The following is a 23724-nucleotide window of genomic DNA, read 5'->3' as shown; positions in this document are numbered from 1 at the left end:
CAAAATGGTGATTTCCTAATTCTGTTATTCCTTCTCTGTATATTAAATGTGTTTTGTTCCTCAGCAGTGATTTCTATAGGAAAGACAGAATAGATGCTTGATTTTTTTCCACTGTATCATTTTTTAGTATAATCGATTGGTGCCCTAGCCACTTCCTTAGATGAGCAATGAGTATGTTATTGTCTTAAGCACCATTATGACCTCAAGTTTTAGGGGGTTTTAAAATATATTTGATGTGTCTCAGTCCGTTGCAGTCATTATGACCAAATTTTTATGTCCAAATTGCCCCGTCTTGGGCTATTGGGAGCTCCTTCAAATTGGCTCCTATGTCCTTTTGGCAAGACCCCATTCGTCTTTGATGGCTTCCTTGCAGTCTGGCACAAGATGTCCCTTGCTCATTTTGTACAGATCCTGCCTCAGACCCGGAAACAGCCATTTCTTCCAGGGGCCCTGTTGAAACTACCTGTTTAAGATGTTTCTGCTTTTTTGGGAATTCCCTGACAATCCAGTAGTTAGGACTCGGCGCTTTCACTGCTGAGGGCCCAGGTTCAATCCCTGGTTGGGGAACTAAGATACTGCAAGCCATGCAGCGTGGCCAAAAAAATAAAAAGATTTTTCTGCTTTTGTTGATTAATTAGTTTGGACTACTTTAACGCAATGTGATTAGCCACTCAGGCTATAAGTATTGACACTTTGATGTTAGACATTTGGGGGAGTTATGCTAACAGTATTAGTGTGCATTTGAAAATAATCCTGTTGCTAGTGTTAGTCTAAATCTGGAGCAATCATTTTTCCACTGGCGATTTAAATGTTAATGTGCTAACAGGTTGTACAGCGTAACTGTTTACCTTGTACTCACGGGTTTACATTTAATTGTTTAAGACAAGCTTGACAAACTGCCATCAAAACCTGCCCAACTTGTTGCACCAAAGTGTCTTACCCTTGTCTTTCTAGTCTCCTGCCTGTTACAGATCAGCAGAAATGAATTGTGTGATCAGCCATGTTGGGAGCAGACATTTTAATAACACCTAAGAGCCAGTAAGCCTTCTAGCTGCCATGCCACAAGTGATACAAAGGAACGTGGTTTTGCTTTTGTTGGGGATCTGTGATGAACATATGTACAACAGAAGGATAATTCTACTAGATAACACTACTAGTGGATTTCAGGGGATAAAATGTGGGTTTAGTCAATAAGGCAAGAGTTGGTAACAGAAGATGGACTTAGGATTGAGGTTCCAGATAGTTTCAAATTTGCATAGGCAGAAAAAAGAGTGAGTACAAGGGCAGGAATGAACACAGTGATTGACAACAGGAAGGAGATAGTCAGAGTGTTTTATGGCATAGTGGGAGAGGATTTGTACCAGAAGAGTAGCTATGATGTGGGGAAGCCTGGGCATCAAAGTTTGTCTATTTGATTAGCAAGAAGAAATCATTATAAGCTCCTAAGCTGGAAAGGCTATTGATAACACTAGTCGTCGGATAGATTTGTTAAGACAGAGCTTGAACAAAGGTGCTGGTTAGGGGTCACTTGAGTGACTAGGTGTGACTTCATGCAGCACTGGGAATGGATAAAAGAAAATGAAACTGAGATATTGCAAAGAAGTATTTAAAAGGGGGGTGGTGACATTGAGGATGGGAAGGTTGGGAGTAGGTAAAGAGGGGAAGGTTTAGAACTGTGCTGTTCAATACTGTACCTACTAACAACATGTAATTATTTAATTTTAAATTAATTTAAATTAAATGACATTTAAAATTCAGTCCCTCAGTCATACTAGCCAGATTTCAAGTGCTCAGTAGACCGCATAGTTATAGAACATTTCCATTACCAAAGAAAGTTCTGTTAAACCTGTTTTAGACCCAGGTATCTGAAGCAAAATAGTGATGCCATATTAGACTTGTAGAGTTTATGGTAGGCCTTTAACTGAAGTTGTCCAGAAGCAACAGAAAATGCCTCACTACAGCCCAGGGTAGATCTGAGCTGGGGCAATTTAGGAGCCATGGAGGGAACCATGAGGTCGTAGGAGCATTCACTAGCAGGCCAGAGGCAACAGAGGAAGGACCTCAGCCAGGCGAGAAATAGAAACAGAGGAGGTAGAAAGGAGAGCTGGGAGAACTTTTCTTTTTTTAAAGAGAGAGATGCAACGATCTGCATTGTCAGGAAATTAAATAGCAGAATTTATGAGAAAAGACCATTTGTTTTAGCGAAGCAGAGGCATTTACTCGTAAAACGTTAGGAAATGGATTCGATGGCAGGAAAGTAGAGGACACTGAGTGGGGAAGGATATTAAGCCTGTGTGTGCAGCTTGGAAGGAGGTGGAGGAACAGAGTGATGTGTTTGAGCAGAATAGCAGAGTCCAGTCCAAGGGGTTTGATGTACATCAGAATGGAAGAGTCTGCTGGGCTGAGAGGAAAACAAGGTTCTCTTTCTGATCACGGGGAAGGAAGAGGCAAGAGACATTGAGGTGGGTGTAGAGGAAGGCTGTGCGGAAAGCTGATGAGGGATGCCGTGGAGTCCCCTGTGTCCACTGCGAGAGCCCTCGGGCCATCCCTGACTAGGCACTTGGTGACATCCTTTGTAGCATTTATGTGTTGCTGCCAACGGTCTTGAAAGTACTATTTTGAGTACTGAATTGAAACAAGTATAAATGCTGTATATTTGATAGACCCGTTTAGATACTATGAATTTTAGGAAACTATTTTGCTTATTTCATATTGTTTTTTGGTTTTTCTGAAGTGGTGAGAGCACCACATGTAAAACTAAACCGTATTTGGAGGTGTGACCCTGTAGACGTCTCTTCAGATCTTTTAGCTTAAGTAATAAGCTTTTATTTTCATGATCGCTCTCACGGCTGTTATTTTTCTTCGGGTTGAAGCAGTCACGACCAACTAATGTGTGTGTGCCCTCTAGACTAAATCCCTCTGAGCACATATTCTACTCTGAGAGAGATGCATTTCGTAACCTGCTCTGTCACTTAATTAGGACATGTCTGAAACTTCCTGTTCTAAAAATTGGAACTGTTAGAGTTTTTAAAAGAACAGTGATGGGGAAAAAAAGCAGTCATCTTTGTCTTTTCTTTTTGCAGATATGAGTCTCCAGAAATAGCTCTGAATTGTGGAATAATGTTGAGAGAATGCATCAGACATGAGCCACTTGCAAAAATCATTTTGTGGTCAGAACAGTTTTATGATTTCTTCAGATATGTCGAAATGTCAACATTTGATATAGCTTCAGATGCATTTGCCACATTCAAGGTAACATAAAAACTGTAGAATTCTAAATATACATACAAATGAGATTAACAGGTGTGCTGTTTTTCCTAAACCTTCTCTACCCTCCAAGTCTATACATGGCTGCCCTCTAGCGGGAAGAAAGAAGATATATTTAAATATGTATTGTGACTCAGGTATACGCAGTAGAGTCACAGCTTAAAAAGGGTAGAAAAGTTAGATTCTAAAGTCTGTCTAAAAGGCAAAAGTCCTGTACGGTCAAAAGTACACTTTTCTGTTAAATTACCCATCAAGTACAGTATATAGATATGCACTACATGTGAAAATCAGATTTTTCTCCTGTGTTGGAACATACTGCAGCAGTTTCTTTGATTAAGCATCAGACAAAGTAGTTGGCTTCTGTTCAGGGCCATTGTTAATTTGCAGTATACTAGAACCACACTCAGGACAGAGATTTCCCTATTGTGGACAGGCCCAAGGGCACAGTGGACTTCTCTCTCCCATCTCCTGCTCAGGCCAGAGCTTGTTTATTAAACACAAGGGGTGGGGGTGCAGAATCACCAGCACTACTACTCCCCCCTCCCCTGCCTACCTTGTCTCCCTGTTGTGTGTTTGTGTAAATTAAATACACAGATGATACGATACCACTGTACAACATGCACATTTTTGTTTTGAGTTGCAAAGTTCTGTGCTGTTTAAGGTATGTAGATAAAGCAGTAATGTTTTTTAGTGTTTTTCACAATGAGAGCAAGCCTTTATACGTTATATTCCCTTATGTAAAATGTCTGACCTCATAAGTGAATATTTAGAACTGTAATTTTAATATAATCAGAATTTAATATACTAACCTGCAGACTACTGTGCTCAGAAACGATGAACACTGTTACAGTGAGAAGTGGCCACTGTTTTTGTGAAGGTTCACTTTTATGTATAAAGAGCCATTGAGATAATGAGCACATCTTGGTCTCTGAATAAAATTTGTCCCTCAGAGCGAATGAACACCCTCAAAATGGGATGAAAGCCTGGGAACTTGGCCGCCTAGGGATTATTAGAGAGGATGTCAGAAGACCTCAGATATTTATATGTTAATGTACAAAGCAAAATGAAATGAATATGAGATTATAACATAGAGTGGAAAATATGACATCTTACGTATCACTGCACTTGGTGGGATGGGACTCATGACCTGGGATATATTGATGGAAGGGGACGCCCCATTCAAAAGAAGCAGACCTGTAATGAAGGGAGATGTAGCAGCACCATGTGTCAAGAAGGGATACTCCTGGGTGGGAAGAAAGCCAGAAGCCTGAGCGTGGGACACTCTGGGAGGAGGAGGGTGAGGGCAGAGGAGAGGAGCAGCAGTGGGGTGGGAGAATGCAGCCAGACCGCCTGACCAAGAAGAGCACAGGTCACACGCTCCTGGCGCAGTTGGCTCAGAGGTGAGAGAGATGTGCTGACTAACTCTGTGCCACAGATGTGAGTCCCTGATTGGCCTTGCTGATAATTCCATCTCAGATAGGATTGCTTTTTTGAATGAAATTCTCACCAAGAAGAAAACGGTGGTGATGGAATCACTGTGGGTAAAGCAGCCCTGTCAGGTCGTGGTAGCCAGAGAGGGAAGGATTGGGCAGAGTCAGGCAGTCCCTACCTGAAGAAGAGAAACTTTAAAACCATGTAGGATTCTAAGGATGAGCTCTAGAAGAGAGAGCAGTGAGGAGCGAGCTTGGCTTCTGTATCTCAGCTGCTCCCGATGACTCAGAAGGGGCAGAGCTGATTAAAGAGCCTCCTGAATGGAGAGCTCTCCAAGAAGCAAAGTTAAGTAGAGCCCAAAACTAAGACAATATAAGAGAGGCACAGACCTACCAAACACGCCGAAGGTACCACCCACCCCTGCTTAAAATGTCTGGTCGGCTCTGGTCTCACTTTCACACCAGAGGTGCTGACAAGCAGGGAGGGAGGACCGCTCCTCTTCTGGTTTGCTAATGTCTTCTTTGCAAAGAACATTTTTATATCAGAAAAGAGTAGATGGTTCGTGCTCTCCTTCGAGAATATGACCAGAGCTACCTTCCCAGAAAGTGCATTCTACACACAAAAACTTTGAGACAAATGCAGCTTATCCATAACCCTGGATTTAAAGTCCAAGGAACAGGTGCTGAGTCTTAAAAGGGAATTAAAACTACCTGCGTGAAATATGTCTAAGATTCATAGCTTGAACGAATGGGGTTCTGAGATAGTAAATCAGTGGCCAAATATTTGTTCGTGATTTTTTTTTTTTTTTTGAGGAATTAAGGAGATGGGGAGGGACATCAGAAGGCCAACAAATATATTTCCAATTTTCCAGAGTAAAAGAAGGTAGATTCCCCAGAGAGGCTGGTGGAGCTCGATATTATACCTGTGTAAGGTACTAGAAAGTATTGCTAAAGAGATGATTTCTGAGCATTTTGGAAAGGAAACCGTGTACCCACAGCCAGCATGGATTCACTAAGAGTAAGTTCAGTCATACTAATCTCATAGACGCCAGTAGATCAGGGGGCTAAGGGTGTGGCTGCCTGGATTCAGTTCCCAGCTCTGCTGCTGATTTAACCTCAGTCTTTTCATCTGTCAAAATGTAGGTAATACTAGTATGTCAGGGTTATTGTGTCTTCACATAGTATGGGTGCAGTGAACAGTAGCTATTAGAATTATTCCTTTATGACAATGTGGATATATTAGATGTTGAATAATTGTACAGGTCTGTTTTCATGGAAACAATGAAAAGGTAGGAGCTAGATGGAGTTTCAGGGTAGCAGTTCATAATTAATTGAACGCCATATCCATAAGGAGCCAGAAAATGGATTGCCACCCTCCTGGAGCAGAATTTTTAGTGGATTTGTCTTTACTCAGCACAGCTGAACATTTTTATTAGAGACTTAGATAAAGGGTGATAACAAATGTATACCATGAGGGGATAGAAGGCAGATAACAGAGATCCTGAAATAAGGCCTCATAAAGATCCAGAGAGGCCAGAAGATAACAGGTTGAAATTAAATACGGATGAACTGAGGTCGTCCTCCTGAGGACTCAGCTCTGTCAATATGAGATGTGGGAGTAAGGCATAATAATAATAGGTAATGCTAGGTGTAATTGTTACAGAGTGTAATAATGACTAAAAGGCAGGTAACGTCATATCATACTCAACCCTATGAAGGAGATACTGTTATTATCTCCTTTACAGATAAGGAAACTGAAGCCTAGAAATGTTGGGGGAAGTCAGACCATAAATGGGGAAGCCAGAATTTGAACCCAGGCAGTCTGACTAGAGAGCCCACCCTGAGTAAACAAAATTCTGAGTACGTCCGGTAAAATTAAACAGTATGATGCTGTTGCCCTGCCCCTAAGCTACCTGTGACCACAGAATGTGTGACCTAAGGAGCTGTCGATGGTCTCAACCCCACTATAAGCTTATAAGGTAACAACACATAAATGTGTTCCATTCCAGGCGCTACACTTTAAGAGGCACATAGACAAATAGATGACTTTCAGAAGACAGTAGATGGTGAGGGGGACTGAGAACCTGTCATTCGAGGAGTGGTTAAAGGAACTGGACGTATTTAGCCTGAAGAAGAGGAGACTCGGTAGGGACTTGCGTGAGAGCACCACTTGTATTTAAAGTGGGTCCTAGAGAAAATGTACTAAACCTAGTTCTGTTGACTCTGACAGTTTTCTGGAAATAACCTGGGGATAGGTTTTGACTCTCTAGCACAGGAGGAACTTTCTGACTTTCAGAGCTCCAAAGGTGAACCACACAGTTGGAAGAACTGAGTCTCTTGTCCTTGGACATAGACAGTCATCAAGTACGAAACTGGGCCACATGACTTGCCAAGCCTCTGTGAAAATAGCCCCCGGGTGAGCAGCATTTCTTCAGGGATTCCAGGGCTGTCTTTGTGACATGATGTTCGGGACCCAAACTCACATAACTTTTAGGAATCTTTTTAATTCAGCCCACCCTAAAAGTCGGCTGCTCAACCTGCTGGACTTGGGAGATGACCCCTGACCTTTCTCCAGGTAATACCAGGGTCTCGGCTATACTGGAATTTAACAGGTTCTTTCTGTCCCCCTGCTGTCTGGCCCAGCAGCTCTGCTGATCTGGGACCGCGTGCACCCTGTCCACTCTGCAGGTCGCTTACCAGATGCTGGCTGCATGACCACTTGCCTTCGTTTTCTGATCTGTCGGTTTCTGCCCCCCCCGCAACCCCCACCCCAGCCTGGTTTGAGCTCTCCAGAGCTCTCGGCTCTAGTTCCAAGGGTAAGGTCTTCTCCCACCTCTCAGGAGACAGAGGCTCTGCGCAAGTCCCCACTTCCTCTTTTCCCAGCTTAGTATCAGCCTTTTTACCGGCTCCCGGCAGTGGTTCCTTCCCTGCCCATGTTTTACTCTCCTTAAAGGAGGGCTGCTTTAGCAGCCTCAGCACCCCTTTCCAGTGTCCCTACCCCAAGGCCATGGAGAAGTGATTCCTAGATTGGCAGTGGTTTCCTGAGCTTCCTGGTCTCTTTAAACCAGATGATAACAAGTAGAATCTCTGATGGGGAGATGTTTGAGGTTCCCCCTTGTCATGTGTGGCCCAACTGTGAGCCTCTTGCTGCTGCTGGAGGTACAGCTTTCAAGGTAAATAGTCGCCTTACTCAGACCTAAAGAAAAAACTCTGGCGCAGCATATTTAGGATCTTTGCTTTTCAGAGTAATACTTTCTACCTACCTGTTCCTAAGAAACCAACCCCAGTGGAGAGCCGTTGTCTCTGAGACCCCCTCCTTTGGCATTCTGTTTCGTCATATCATGACAGAGTGGTGAGCACCTGGCTCCTGGCTCTGTACTTCCTCACAGTGGCCTTCAGAAAGACCCAGCCACAAAAAGTAGACGTGACACTCAGTCTTGCATGGATCTAGCCACAGCAGTCCTTAAATTCACTTTTTCATTGTTCATTCAGTTCATTCCACAAGTCTCTGAGTGCCTGCTCGTGTCTTTAGGTCCTGAGGTTCAGCAGTGATCTCTTTTTTTTTTTTTTTTTTTGGCCACACTGCACGGCTTGTGGGATCTTAGTTCCCTGACTGGGGCCCCCTGCAGTGGAAGTGCAGAGTCCTAACCACTGGACTGCCAGGGAATTCCCAGTTCAGCAGTGATCTGTCCAGACAAACGCCTGCCCTTGAGGCTCCTAACTCAGGGGAGACCGTCATAGACCACACAGTAGCGTGTTAGAGGCGGGACACACTCTTTAACAAGCATGCTTGATACATTCCCATAAGGTTCTCATGTTCCTGTCTCCCTCACATCTGACCCCATGGACCAATAGATAATATAAATTCTTCTAGCCCTGCCATCTCCTCCTTCCCATGTGGGGAAGCCTCAGCATTTCTTTCCAGATGCTTGAAGGTACTCAAACTCCAGGTTTTCTAATTTTGCCTGTTTAATCCCCAAGGGGGATTTAGGAAAAATTGGGTAGACCTTCCATGGGCATAGGACACATACCCCATCCAGCAGTTTGAACACCTGTAAATCTTTGGGGTAGAGTTAGAAGCCTTCTTAAAAGCATACTTTGAAGATTGCTTAATGTGCTGTTTTCCCAAACATGTTCCCTGATTCTGTTGGTTCATTCATTTATTTATTAAATATTAAGCTCTTACTATGTGCTGGATACTGCATAGGTGCTGGGGATTCAGAGGTTAGTAAAAATAGACATGACCCTTGTATGTATAGACTTCGTAGACATGACCCTTGTATGTACAGACTTTACAGCCTATCATGAGAGAGACATTAATAAAATAATCCCACAGATGTCAAGTCATAACTGTGACCATGCTTTGGTGCCAGTGACCAGTCAGGAAGGGTCCCCCATGGAGGCGATGTTTGAGTCGAGGTCCAAAGGTTGGAAGTAACTAGGCCAGGGGAAAGCCTATGCAAAGGAGGCCTTTCAGGGAAGGGTGCTAACAAGCAGGCAGCAAAAGAGCTCCCTGCAAAATCTCTTGAAACCTGATGGATCCCCACGAGGGCACCAGAGCTGTAGCTCTTTCCTCATTCGTTGACCATGGAGCATTCCTTAGAGCACTTCTCAGGACATACTTCAGGAAACACTAGTTCATTGTAACCTGGGTAAGTCAAACATACACAGCAAAGAAAACAAGTTAAAGGAAAGTTGGTTTGCAGAAAAGCGATTATTGGCAGTGACCTCTCCAGTGGGCAGCTGTAAAGGAATTTAATTCATTAATTCACCGAAGATGAACTGGCTGTTCCTGCTGTCACGTGTTTCCATTCTTGTTCCCACCTTGTGAGACCAAGCCTAATTCATTGCTAACTTCTATGTCCTTGAAGGCAAGGACCATATCTTTTTGTCTTTGTAGCCCCAGCACCTAGAACTTTATCTGGCACATAGTAGGTGTTTTCTGAATGAATGATCCTTGAGTTGTTTCCAGGGAAATTCATGGGGTGAGGCATAAGCTCGATTTCATAGGGGTGCACAATTGGACTCTAGGTCATACTAACTTCTGGTGCTACATGTTTGCAGCATTAGTCTGCTTACTTAGGAGCTAATGTTTATAATATGATGGGGCTTTTAAAAAACATTCTACCTCTGAAAAAAGATTGCATTCAGTATGAAACTGAATGTAACTCAATTTAGGAGGAAGAAGATGGAACCTCCAGTACTTTTTCTAATAAAAGAAATGTCCTCTTTCGCCACCAGGAGCAGTATACTATTTGACGTTTTATCACAACCGTTTTACTTTTATTTCATTTCAATTCTTGATTCCCTTTCTTTGAGTTTTTATCTCCATTGCCTTATAAATTTTCTTTTTAATTTTTCCTTCTAAGAGCTGTAGGCCTGTGACAATCATTACAATCACAATTTGATTATTAATGATTTTATTTGCTCTTACATAGAATCAACATTTTCAGTACAATTCATGCTCAAGTGTTTTTAAGTATAGTAATTTTTAACAACAGTTTTTATCAGGTAAAATGGCGTGGAATGTTTAGGATTCTCTTTTCTAAAAGAACTTGAATGCCAAACAACTGTAAAAAGTGTATTTTCTTTTCCTAGGATTTACTTACAAGACATAAATTGCTCAGCGCAGAATTTTTGGAACAACATTATGATAGAGTAAGTACATAAAACACTATTTTAAAATAGCACATTGTAAGTTTTGTTACCAGAAATGAAAGATTTTAATTAGATTTTGTACCAGAGTATTTATTTTGGAAATACAATGTTTTTAATTGATGCTGTAGTCATTTCTCTACTAAAACAAGGTATAGAGCGTTACGTGGTCAGAACAGAATTTTATCTTTTTGACGACACACTGCACTTTGCATCTTTTCTCGCTTTAGAAGAGGGAAATAAAGCACTTTGCTGCTGAATGATAATATACAGTTAAGATAAAAAGAAAATTACCGTCTGACTTCTTATCTTCCCCTTACTTTCCGTTAGTTGCTCACATTCCTGCTGCTTACAAATAGAGAGAAAGGGGCACAGCAGCAGGTAGATGGGCAGAACTCTAGCCTAGAGGACACAGCAGCCAGTTCTGCCCTTGCTCTGCTGCTGACTCCTTGTGACCAAGACCAAGGCCCGCTGGGGGACTCAGAAGTCTGTCCATATTTGTAAAATGAAGACATTGGATTAGCCCAGCCTTAAGGCCCCCTCCAGATTGAGCTAGTAGTAGAACCCCCAGAGGTTTGTGAATAGTGCTGGGTGCTCTGATAACCTGGTTGCCCTTGATCATCACAGCAGTAGCGTCATGTGTTCTCTTCCACCATGTGTCAGCTCTGCTCTCCACAATTCCCATGAGCACTTCCTTATGCTGTACTAGTTTAATGTAGGCATTGTCCAAGATCTCATAGGTGCTCCTGGAGAAGTTATGATAGTAACAATCCACTTAAAATTTCTCTCTCTCCCCCAACATTTGGCTTAGGTTTGCATTCTTCCACTAGTTGTTTGAATTTTTAAAATCCTAGGTATTGTTAATACTTCATTGTTCACTGTGCCATTGAACTAAATTAGAAGATTCTTGGAGGCAAAACCTATGCTTTCTAATTCTCTTGTGTTCCTTTTCCCGTCTTTCCCCCCCACTCCCAGTAACATCATAACACAGTGCTGAGTACATAGTAATTCCCTCATAAATAGCCTCATCAATGGCTTAAACATAGCTGGTCTTTTTTTTTTTTTCTGCCCGTGTACATTGGGATGTGGGTGTGTTTTTTTTTCCTGTGCATTTGTTGGTTTAAATCGGAAGCACAGTCATTTTGTTGGTGCCTTTTACAGTAGTTAGAAGCGTGGGCTTTGGCACCAGACTGCGTGGAGTTTGGCTTCGAGTCCCAGCTCCACCGTGTGCTTCTAGCTCTTGGGCAGCAGCCTTCATTCACCCTCTGTGCCTTTAGGATCTTCAGCTCTAAAAGAAGGCTCATAATAGCACCTTCTTACTACTGGGTTGCTGTGAGGATTAGATAAGAATGTGTGTGTCAAATGCAAGACACAGTGCCTGGAGCACAGTAGGCATTTAATAAACATTAGCATTATTATTTCTATTACCACATGGTCTCAAGGGTTTTTTTTTTAATTAAACATATGAGTATCTTAATTTAAAACCTACCAAAGATAAAAACTAATTTCCCAGAAATTTGCTACCGGCAATGATGTCGCTTTAATTTTGTGATAAAATATTTTCCTGTATGTTATTAATGGGTGACATTGGTTAACAGGATTTTAGCCAATTTATGTGCAGCAGCTGACAAAAATGTGCATGCAGTGCAGTCAGATCCAAGGAGGAGAAGGAAAGTGGGGAGGTGCAGGCAATTTAAACTAAGCCGAGGTGGAGTTACTGGGCAAAGACACATGCTCTAGAATCTGTACACTTGACTCTGAGCTTTCTAATAATTAAAGCATAGAGGGAAACAAAACCAAGGAAAAGCTCACAGTATCTGTAAAGCTTGTTCAAAAGAAACAGCCTTTTCTAGCACTGGGACCTGGAACAAATTTCTTCCATCGACATTCTTAGACGGGAATTGAATTACAGTGTCATGTAGTGGACGCAGTCACCGAGCGTGCCTCTGCAGTAAATAGAATGGCGCTCACGGAGAGCAAATCTTTGAGGGGCCCAAACAGTGCCTGACCTCTGTCTCTCCTAGTCCTTTATTGCTGGCCCAGGGATAAAATCTAACCAGGCAGTTCTCCTTGAGAATAATTTGCAACCAAGCTTACCCTAAAAATTATGCAGCAGAAAATCTTAACTTGCATTTTCTGTCGAGAACTTGAGGTGTTCCTGTTTCTGCATTATTGATTAAAGGCAGACCCAATTGTTTGATCATTGGCTTGACGATCATTTGAGAGAAGGTAGGGTTAACAGCCATCTCTGAAGAGAAGAGTTTTAGTTGCTTGCATACTAAATAGATGGCCATCCCACCTCTGCCTAGAGATAAGCAACAGAATGAATGCATAGGCAGTTCTGGTTAGCTTTAAACCAAGGGCTGGAAAACGTTTTCTCTAAAGGGCCACCCAGATAGTAAATATTTGAGGTTTCATAGCCATGCAGTCTCTGTCAGCTCTCCTGTCTGTTCTACTGCAAAAGCAGCCATAAAGAGTTCATAAACTGAATTTGTTTACCATACACAAGTGAGCATGGCTGCGTTCCAATAAAACTTGTATAAAAACAGACGGTGGGTTGGATTTGGCCCATGAGCTGTAGTTTGCCAACCCCTGCTCTAAACCACAGACGAATGGCTGATGAGAACCCATCATAAAGCAAAGGTAGAAACGGTTTTAGCATGGACAAATTACAAAGCAGGCATCCTCTACCACCCACCACAACCAAGGAAAGGTCTCAGTAAAGCACTGATACCCAGCAGAGTCATACTAGTACTGCAAAACTTTGGAACTTTTAAAACCTGTCTGTAGTTAAAACAAACAGCTAAGTGGCCTTCTCTTCTAACTTTTGGGAAGTGTGGCCCTAGCCCTTGTGTGCCCTTCACTTCTGTTTCCCACCTCCCTGCTTTCCTCTGCTTCTGCTCCTTACCATTCCAGGGACACTGTTCTTGTTAGGGAGCACCATTTTGTAAATCTAGTGGACATTCGTCAGCTCTTAAAATCTGTATCATTTTGCATTTTCCAGGTCTTCGCTCATGCTGTGTTCTTCCCTTTCTATTCCCCAAGAGTATCTCTTCTCCTCCCCATTTCTGAACAAAATCTCTCCCATTATTCAAGTTTGAGCTCAAGTCCTACCTTCTGTGGGACACCTGCCTCTTTAAAAGTGCTAAATTTCTTCTCTCTCCTATTTTTAATTATTTTCTCTTCTTGCTTTGAAAGAACAGGCAACTTTTCTCTTTGTGCTTGTGCTTTGGACTAGTTGAGTTGTAAAAAATAGGAATTTTCTAATCTAACACCAGGAAATGAGAGCTGACTCAACAGTGAGAAAACAGTGGGGGGAACGGGAGTTATGTTGTGTGCATATGGACTTTGGACAGAAGAGGACCAGATTTAAGCTATATGCGCACCTGGCTAGAGCTGGGAGGGGGCCAGGAGCCTTCTTCGTGGAGGTAACCAGTGGGTATCACCTTGAGGATGGGTGTGAAGCAGACAGGAGGGGCTGAGCTTGGGCAGCGATTGGCCTTTGTGCTGTTAGAAGTTTGTACTCAAGCTTTTTAATGTTATTACTGGTCTTTAAAAAAATAACTCTGATACGTGTTTTCTTGTCTTTTAGTTCTTCAGTGAATATGAGAAGTTACTTCATTCAGAAAATTATGTGACAAAAAGACAGTCACTCAAGGTATGACAAATTATTGAAGTAATTCATTTCTCTCCACCCCTTATTTGAAATGTGTGTTTGGGGAAAGGGAGATATGGTGCTATAGGTTCTAGACCTTTACAGGGAAAATAGACTTGCCCATGGTCAAGATTTTTGTGGAAAGGAACAGGCTGGGTTCAGCAGTGGTTCCTGCGGGGCAGCTGCCCCTGCTCACCTCCTCATGTGTTAGAGATACCAAAATGGAACATACAGAATTTTGAAGAGGATTTAATCATTTAGTAATGAGGTATTTTAGATTTGGGAGCCTATTGTTAAAACTTAGAATCGTATCACCAAATTGAAGGCGCTGCAGGTGTTTTGTTCCCCAGAATGCTGCCCAGATGGCACAAGCTTGCTGTGTGAAGGGAGAGGGGTGGCCGTGAGCAGTGACACTGTGAACCGTAGACGAGTTTGGCTGCTTTGTATCAAAATAGGATGTGGACAATTCCATTTGAAACTTAAATATTTAAAACTCTAGAACAGGGTTTGGCAAACTACCAAATCCAGCCCACTGTGTATTTTTGTAAATAAAGTTTTATTGGAACACAGATGCATTCTTTTATTTACATATTGTCTGTGGCTGTTTCGGCTGCAACAGCAGATTTGAATCGTTGCCCCAGAGACACTGTATGGCTAGCGAAGGAATGGATATGAAGCAAGTCTTTCATTCCTACAGTTTCTCATGAACACATGGAGAAATTTTGAGGACCAGTGGTACTCTAAAAATGTATTTTAATTTGTACTCCTTTTTGCTGCCACATTGGCATTTATTTATCCCTATATTTATTTTACCAGCAAATTTGTATTCCCTGTACCAAGCTTCAATTTATTTGTTTGTTTGTTTGTTTTTGCTTGTTTATTTTTGGCCCCGCTGCATGGCTTATGGGATCTTAGTTCTAAGACCAGGGAATGAACCCTGGCCCTCGGCAGTGAGAGCGTGGAGTCCTAACCACTGGACTGCCAAGTAATTCCCCCAATTTTTTATTTTTATGTCCAAAGAAATTCTTTAAATTACTGGTCATCCTTCTCTAAATAATCACATTGAAATGAGTCATTTTCAGTATTTATTTGGTTTCTGTGACAGAAAATTAACACCCAATAAGTCTATACATACTTAATACTACCTTTTGAGCCTCCGTAAGAGTAAATACTGGGCTTCTTACTTTGAAAGTTGTATATTTTGTGATTCAGATTTGATGTGAAACCTATGTGAGCTTTTGAATTCTTCCTCTAAATTCTTTATAAATCCTAAGTAGAATAGATTTGTTTTCCTGCACATCAGGTTATTTTTGATTTACTATGATGACATGTTATTTATCTAGAGATCAGTTATCTGGAAACTTCAGGTATCTAGAGCGTAGCCAGGAACCCAGAAAGGAATTAATAACAGCAAGTAAACCATGGCAAAGTAGCTCTATCCATGCATTTTCCTTCCCTTAGACCTCACTCCATGTCTCTTTTTAGACTCGGGTCCAACGTGCTTTTCATGTATTCATGCTTTTATTTCTTACTATACTCTCATAAGATATAGGTCCATTATCCACTCCCACTGTACAGATGATAAAACTGAGGCACAGAGAAGTTAAATAACATTCTCAAGGTTAGAGAATTCACAGGGAGCAGGGAGTCAGGACTGAAACCCAGGCTGGTGCCAGGGGCCAGGCTCTCCACTGCTCTGCTTCTGCCTGTGTCCACAAGGACCACAGCTTGGTCCCTGTCCCCAGGCAGGTTATACCACCTGCACACTAGTCCTTGACTAGAAGTTGGCACACTGACAGCATGAAGAGGTGACTGCTGGCTTCAGAAAAAGAGAAATCTAGAACAAGCAGGGACAATTTTAAAATTAAGGGCTGATACGGTATAGTCAACTCCGTAGAACTCAGGAAGCACAGACTTAGCTGAAGGCATGAACTTTTTTTTAGCTTAATTAATGTCATTTTTAGTAATGTTGAGGAGTCACTAAGAAAAGCTTAGAGTATCTTCAGGATACCTTGCTTAAGAAGGAACAGAAAAGTATTTGTTTTTATAAACCTTTCTGAATCAGATAAGATAAAATGATAAGTTTGGTGTGTTTAGGGGTAAGTATGTGGAAAACTTTGTACATGAAACCCTTTGTCCTGTAAAGTTCAGATAAATAAAATAAGAAATAGTAAAATTATTTTTAAATTAAGCTAAGGTATATAGTTATTCAGTAACTTATCGTCTGACCAGTTTCTTTTTACTGAGATAACACAAATGCATATTTAAAGACTAGGTTCTGACAGTCTCAGATTCTGGGCCAAATGTGACTTGAATGTCCTCTTCAGAGAGCAGTGTCAGACTCACCATAGGTTTAAACCCCAGAAGAAGAGGTAGGTGTTCAAGTAACAAATAGGAGGCGCTCGTTAGCATTTAGGTCGTAATTCAGTTCAGTTCATCAGTCTTTTGAGTGCCTACTAATATTCTGTGCTTAATAATGATGATAATTTAATGAATTGTTTTTAAAACTTTGGTTTTACTTCAAATCTTAAATGATAATGGAAGAGTAATTGTTTGTCTTCTCAGCTTCTCGGTGAGCTACTATTAGACAGACACAACTTCACAATTATGACAAAATACATCAGTAAACCTGAGAACCTCAAGTTAATGATGAACCTTCTACGAGACAAAAGCCGTAACATCCAGTTTGAGGCCTTCCACGTTTTTAAGGTAGAGTACTAAAAGCATAAACACTAGTTGTTCATCCCATTTCATTTACAAATTACTGAAGTTTTATTAGGTTCATTTTGGTAATCTCAGTGACACAGCTCAGTTCAGTCAATTTTCATAGTTGTGTGGTACAACATTTAAACAAAAACAGACCCAGAAACAGGGTATATACCATTCGCATTTGGGAACAAGAAAAGTTTATTTGTAGAGGGGTGTCGTTTATCTTTGGCGTAGAAGATTATTAATCATCACGTAAAGGGTAATCCATTTCTTAATGCTTTCCACGGAGCTTTTTGTTCTTAAAATCCATTCTGACCTCCTCTGCCCAGAAATAACTCCTGCTCATTTTATTCTACAGTCAAAGTCTATATTTAATACCAACTGCTGAGTTTCAGAGCATGAGTGAATATGTCAGTCCTTTTTGTGCTAAACATGTAATTCTCCCCCTTTTTTAAATTGTAAAATAAGGTCTTCCAAAGCGAAGACCTCTGAATTAATAATCCTGGCTTCACCACAGGCCCCAGGGAAGCATTGGATGTGTATAGCATGTGCTCTGCTAACTGCGGCATACATGTCCCCGTGTCTTGTTCTTTCCCTTTGGCTGATGTTGAATTTTCTCTGTGCAGGTGTTTGTAGCCAATCCTAACAAGACGCAGCCCATCCTAGACATCCTCCTCAAGAACCAGACCAAACTTATAGAGTTCCTCAGCAAGTTCCAGAATGACAGGACCGAGGATGAACAGTTTAACGATGAGAAGACCTATTTAGTTAAACAGATCAGGGATTTGAAGAGACCAGCTCAGCAAGAAGCCTAATTTCCTGTAAACATCTAAAATATTAAATCCAAATTCAGCATTTGCTGTTAGCTATTCAGCATCAGGCACTGTTATCAATTCATGAGGAACATTACTGCTAATCTGCTGTTAAGTGAACGGTTTTCATTTTACCTTGTTTGTTTTTTTTAGTCCAAGTTGGAGAACGTAGCTGCTGCTTTCTTGCACACTAGAGCACACGTGGACTTTTTCTTGATCTTTGTGTCATTTCAGAATTCAAAGACTCCGTTTGCTGTAGAAGTTCTGAACATGGCTAGGTTCATGAAGGCAAATGCATAGATGATAGTGTGTGTTAGGGGAAGAGGGCACTGATATTATCAGAGCAGACCTGCTTGTTTGCATTTATCTTTGTTAAAGATCTGGGTGTGGATTCTTGGTAAGATTATATGCCTTCACTAATGGAAGACTGTGCAGAGCTTTATTTGAAATCATAGGGGAACTATATCCAAGATGTGAGCTTCTTGGGTGGATAAAGTTGACACACGAATAAATTGATACTGAAACTTAGCAGCTTCTCAAAATTGTGAAGCTTCGTAAGGTCATAAGGAAAATGTATATATGCTTTTCACAGCTTTCTAGAATTTTTTGACATTTGATTTTCTTGAGACTTGTAAACCTGGATATGTTGAAGGGTATTTGTTAATTTTACTTTTTGAAGGTATTTTAAAACAGTAGAGCTAGCAACGACACCTCGCATTTCATTTCAACAATGCTTACAGTTTCCTTTTGTATATAATTCTTAGAATGCTCATTTCTTTTAAATGATTTAATTTGTACAGCAGAGGAATGTTATTGTATTAGTATGTAACTATTACCTAATATTGAGTTTTTGCAAAAAATGAATGCTCATAATATGTAATTGAAATACTTCAGATCACCTGAAAATGCTGATTTAAGTATCACAGCATTAAAAGAAAAAGTAAACCAGTCCTTTGTATTCAGTTATCCAATGGGGTGCCATCAGTAGGCTACAATACAGATCTGGAACTCAGTCAGCTACACTTTCCTGCATAATATTGGCCTTACTCATTTAAAATGAGTCATGAGTTCTCCAGATCCATGAATGATACCGATTATGCTAAATTAACGCCGATTCTTTGTGTGTGGGGGAGACCTCTGTAGAGCACCTTTTCTTTCTTAAAGTAATCCAGTACAATAGTTGTGAAACTGAATAATTAAAACTTTGGCTTCTCTTAGGAAAAGAAGAGTTCCTAGTCATAGGTGTCCTATGGGGAAATTTATTTTTTTTAATGTCCTGTTCCTTAATGCTGCAAATTATCAGTATTTATAAAGTAACTGATTTTGCACCACATTTTTGTTACTGTGACCACGGCAGAACAACGTCTCCTAGAATATATCTATGTAAAGTTATTAGAATGGTATCTGTTCATCTTAGTGATATGAAGATCACAACTAACAACTTACAAATCAGAGTTTGTCAGTTCGAATTCAGCATGGCTGTAGCTGATTAAGAAATTTATATAATTATTCTTTGCTAGCCTCTCTTACTAATTGAATTATTTATCAGCCAGTAAAGTGAGACTCCCAATTGATGTTTCAGCGGCTTTAAGATCTCCTTCTAGGAGCACCAGTTAGGAAAACAGCTCCAGAAAACATAGATATATTTTATTCTGTTTAATTGAAATGGCAGTCTACACTTATAATTGGTTTTCCTGAGGCTGTCTTTACCAAAATCTGTGTAAAATAATTCATGTTTTTCTATCGGAACTAGAGAAAGCAATCCAAGCTCCTTGAAATGAAAATATCCAAGATGTTTAGGAAGGCAGACTTGGCTGCAATGCATCATTCTGGTTCTTGTGGTCCAGTGCTGGGTATCCGGATTCCGTGTGCAAACATTAATTACACCAAGTGGAAGAAAGGTTTCCTTGCCAAGCTGGTTCTTAGAACTTGAAACAACAGCTTCCACTTTGGCAATGCTGTCATAGCACTAGAGCCTTTGTGTGGAAGACAGGGGTGCAGTGTGTCAAAGAAAACACTGATGTATTACTATTGCATTGGAATCTGGGGATAGTTAAGACTTTGGGGTTTTTGTTGTTAAAATGTGAAAACATTCAAAGTTGAAAAGTTGCATTTGAAGTTATGATCATTTAATATATTCATATTACCAAAACTATTATACTGGAAGTGGTTTCTTTTTGTGTTATAAAGGTTTCATTTTACATAAGTCAGTTACTCAATGTGTGATTTTTTAACCCTTAAAAAAGGTGGAGATGTATACAATTGTTAACAATGCCATGGAAGCGTTTCCTTTCTCTTGAGGAAAAGTAAATTTCTTATCAGATTATCTGGCTGGCCCTGTAATTTAAATTAAAATAAAATTTTGGAGAAACAGCATTGTCGGTTTTTTGGTTTTATGATGTCATAGATAAATTCATTTGTGTCACTGTGAACACCACCATCAGGAGACACAGTAGCACAAAGTTTGTCACAAACTGTACCCGGGAACAGTTAATACACAAGCCTCTAAGTCTTTTTTTTCCCCTTCGAGGTTTTATTTTTGTTGTCAAAAATGTGGTTTTCATTTAGGTCATAGCTCCCTGGCCTTTCCTTTCACAGTTAAGTATTATTAAGCCTTATGCAAGCGTTGCTTCTTAGACCGTAGCATTTGGGGAGTAGATCCTGTTGCTGGTTCTGTGATTATTAATACGCTAAGATAAAAGTGAGTACTTGGCAGGACTCTTTATAAATTACTTGAGTGAAATTATATTTTCTTTTTTGGGGGGGCGGGGCGGTGCTGTGTTGGATCTTAGTTGCTGCCTTGAGGTGCGGGAGCTCAGTAGTGGCCCTGCGTGGGCTTAGCTGCCTAGCAGCACGTGGGGCCTTAGTTCCCCCACCAGGGATTGAACCCGAGTCCCCTGCATTGGAAGGTAGATTCTCTACCCTGGGACCACTGGCGAAGTCCCTTGAGTGAAACTATAATGAAGGTTGAAAGAACTATGGAAGGAAGCACAATGTTAAACGGCACCTGCAAGGAGGTCCGTCCTCCAGGCCACCTGCTAAGACGTGGCACACAACCCTGCCCTCGAGGTTTATTGTAACCCTTGTCAGCGGATGGGGTCTTCATCCTCCCCGACGTGTTCTTGCCAAAAGCACTCATCTGAAATCTGAATAACAGCGTTTTGCTTGTTATAATCTCTTATAGGTAGTGCAACCCACGTGTCTGTCGCGCTTCTCCAAAGACGACGGGACCAGGCGACGCTGCCGCTCCTGAGGGTGAGCGGGGAGCCGCGCTTCGCGCGGAAGGAGAGTCCACACCGAGGCCTGGATTCGGGCTCTCACGCGAGTTCCGCTTCCTCCTGCAGCCCCCGCCCCGCCCCCCGTCCCCACGCCCGCAGCTGAAGTTATCCGGCTTCTCCCTTCATCTGTGACGGTCAAACAGACCGTGGTGGCGAAGGCGCGAGGAGGGCGGCCGCGCTCACGCGCTTGTTCTGGTAGCGGGAGTCCCCGCGCCCAGCGCGCCCCGCAGAGGCCCCGAGGCGGGGCACCGCCACTCCTGTGTCCTCCCCACACCTCACGACCCTCCCGCCAGAGAAGTGAAGGCACGAAGGACGAGGTGAGACTCCCCACCACAGTCTCAAGGTGCTCCCTCCCGCCGAGCGGCGACCCCGCTTCCGGCGCCAGCGCGCTCTTCCGGTCCCTCGCAGCCGCCGGGCACTTAGCCCCAGACGGTTAACGCGACCAGAGACTTACACCTTCTCGCGGGCACTGCCGCCTCCCGGAGTTCACGCCTTCCGGGGCGCCGGCTGTTGCTTCGCGGGCCGCGCGGTCCCGCGCTTGCACGAGGCCCCACAGTGACCCTCGGGGGATGGCGCAGCCCGGGTCCCCGCGTGGCCGTCGGGCGGGGGCCGCACACCGGACCTCGGCTCCGGTCCGCGCTGCGGCGGTAGGGTGCAGCGCGTGCACGGAAGGCCGGTGTCCGCGCGCTGCCCGGGGACCCTCCCTCGGTCCCCAAGCGTCAAAACTGCTAGCAAAAGGGAAATTCCCAATCCCCTCATGCTCTGCCCGCTTCCAAAAGAGTTTTTTTCTTTTTTTAGTAAAGTATAGTATAACCCTACAAAATGATTGCACAGTTGGGAATCGGGGCCAGAGTTAGGAAATGTCCGGGTCTAAATTAGAATTGAGATGGGGATCAGTGTGGAAGGGACTAGGGTGGAATCAACTCTGGGCCTCCTTCCCGTTTTCCTGCACTCAACGCTTTACCTTTAAAGATCCACTAGGTGGCAGTAGAGCTCTTTGTTTTCAGCGGCTGCCAAGCCTGGGGCATGGGGCGTCCGGAAAGCAAAGCCAGCCTAACCAATGTGAAGGGACCCAGGGATCCTGTGGCAGGTGGGTGCCGCGGGTCCCGGGCTTCCTGAGTGCCGTTCTGAGCAAAAAGGAAGAAGCAGTCAAGCGAGGCTGTTTAAAAAAAAAAAAAAGGATAGGGCAGATGTGTGATAAAGATGTGAAGTATGATAAGGATAGTAAAGTGTGAAGGGTAGGATTTGCATGATGGGTATATGGTTGTTGTGTTTTTTAAGAAACGTTACTTTTTAGAAGCGTTTTAGTTTTACAGAAAAAAATTGCAAAGATAGTATAGAGAGTTCCCTTATACCCCGCACCTGGTTTCTCTGTTATTATTAACATCTTAAATTAGTATGGGACATTTGTCACAATTAATGAACATTTGTCACAATTAATGTCACAATTAATGAACACGTAATACTTACGTGTTATTATCAACTAAAGTCCATACTTTATGCAGGTATCCTTCGTTTGTTTTCCCCTAATGTCTTTTTTTCTCTGCCGGGACCCCATCCAGGATCGCACATGACATTTAGTCATCATGTCCCCGGGGGCTCCTCTTGGCTGTGCAGTCTCAGACTTTCCCTGCTTTTGATGACAGTTTTGAGGAGCACTGGTCAGGCATTTTGTAGAATCTCCCGTAGGTGGGATTTGTCTGATGTTTTCCTCGTGATTCGAATGAGATTATGGGTTTAGGGGAGGAAGACATCCTCATCACAGCATATCAAGGATGCACAGTGTCACCAGGACCTATTCCTGTCGATGCTGACCTTGATCTCCTGGCTGAGCTAGTGTTGTCAGGTTTCTCCAATGCAAAGCTGCTCTTTCATCTTCCCTCTTTCAAGTCTGTCCTCTTAGGAAGCAGTCGATATAAGCAGCCCACACTCAAGGGGTGGGGGTTAGGCTCCATCTCCTTAGAAGCAAGTACCTACATATATTTCTTGGAATTTTTCTGCATGGGAGCTTTGACTTTCCTCCCCCCGTTATATCGTTTTCCCCTGTAAAATCCTTTCAGTTTTCTGCCTGAAACGTTTTGTGCTTGAAACGTTTCATAATAAAACGAAACAAAATCACGGATCCAAAAAATGGCTGAGGGTAGGGTGTGGTGTTCACCCAGCGTGTGTGGCTGAATGCAAGGTGAAAGGCCACTCCGGTGTTCAGGATGTGAGGGGACAGAGCAGCACATGCAGCATCTTCACCACTGCACGTGTGTGTCCAGCACACGTACCAGGTCCAAACCAGAACTCATGCAGGCCTCCCACCCTCCAGGCTCAGGGCTCTGGTTGCTTAAATCAACAGTCATCCTTGATTCCTTGCCTTGTCTCCCACCATCTCCTCCCATCCAGTCAACAGCAAATCCTGTTGGTTCTGCCTCCAAATGCTTTGGTCTCAAGGTTTCAGGTCAGACGTCCTTGCAACAATTATAACAAGACTTCTAAAATTATAAGAAAGCTTTTTTCCCTTCTTAGGAAACAGACTTAGAAATTTAATTGTATGATGATGCAATACATATCAACTTTATTTTTGTGGTAACTAGTAGGTAAATATTGGGCTGGCCAAAAAGTAAGATGTTACGGAAAACCCAAACGAACATTTTGGCGGCCCAATGTTTGCTAACCATCTCCATCTAAATCTTCCTAAAGCACCCATGTCAACATTCTTTCAAGGTTCTTCAGTAACTGCCAACAGTCCTCATTAATACTGACTGAGTGATTACCAAGCATTTTACAAGGGCTAACTCACTTAATCCTCGTAACACTCAGATGGTTAGGCCCTCTGTTATCCTGATTTTACAGAAGAGGAAACAGAGGGACAGAGAGGTTAAGCCACTCAGCCAAGGCCACACAGCAGTAGGTGGCAGAGCCGGAAGTGG

The 23724-nt window shown here is 42.4% G+C and overlaps 1 protein-coding gene across 1 annotated transcript in view; it reads left to right on the top strand.

Annotated features, from left to right (window-relative positions):
- The window catches only part of CAB39 (calcium binding protein 39), an 86903-nt gene extending 67005 nt beyond the window's left edge, over positions 1–19898 (top strand). Inside the window, exons 5-9 of the mRNA XM_060015955.1 lie at positions 3084–3252; positions 10296–10355; positions 13945–14010; positions 16573–16716; positions 17343–19898. Of these exons, the coding sequence (XP_059871938.1) occupies positions 3084–3252; positions 10296–10355; positions 13945–14010; positions 16573–16716; positions 17343–17531 (628 nt within the window). The 3' untranslated portion in view covers positions 17532–19898. The remainder of the gene's footprint in view (positions 1–3083; positions 3253–10295; positions 10356–13944; positions 14011–16572; positions 16717–17342) is intronic.
- Positions 19899–23724: the final 3826 nt, after the last annotated feature.

The sequence above is a fragment of the Delphinus delphis genome, chromosome 7, assembly GCF_949987515.2.
Source record: "Delphinus delphis chromosome 7, mDelDel1.2, whole genome shotgun sequence".
In the NCBI taxonomy this organism is placed as follows: domain Eukaryota; kingdom Metazoa; phylum Chordata; class Mammalia; order Artiodactyla; family Delphinidae; genus Delphinus; species Delphinus delphis.
This window is presented reverse-complemented; position numbering and strand designations above follow the sequence as displayed.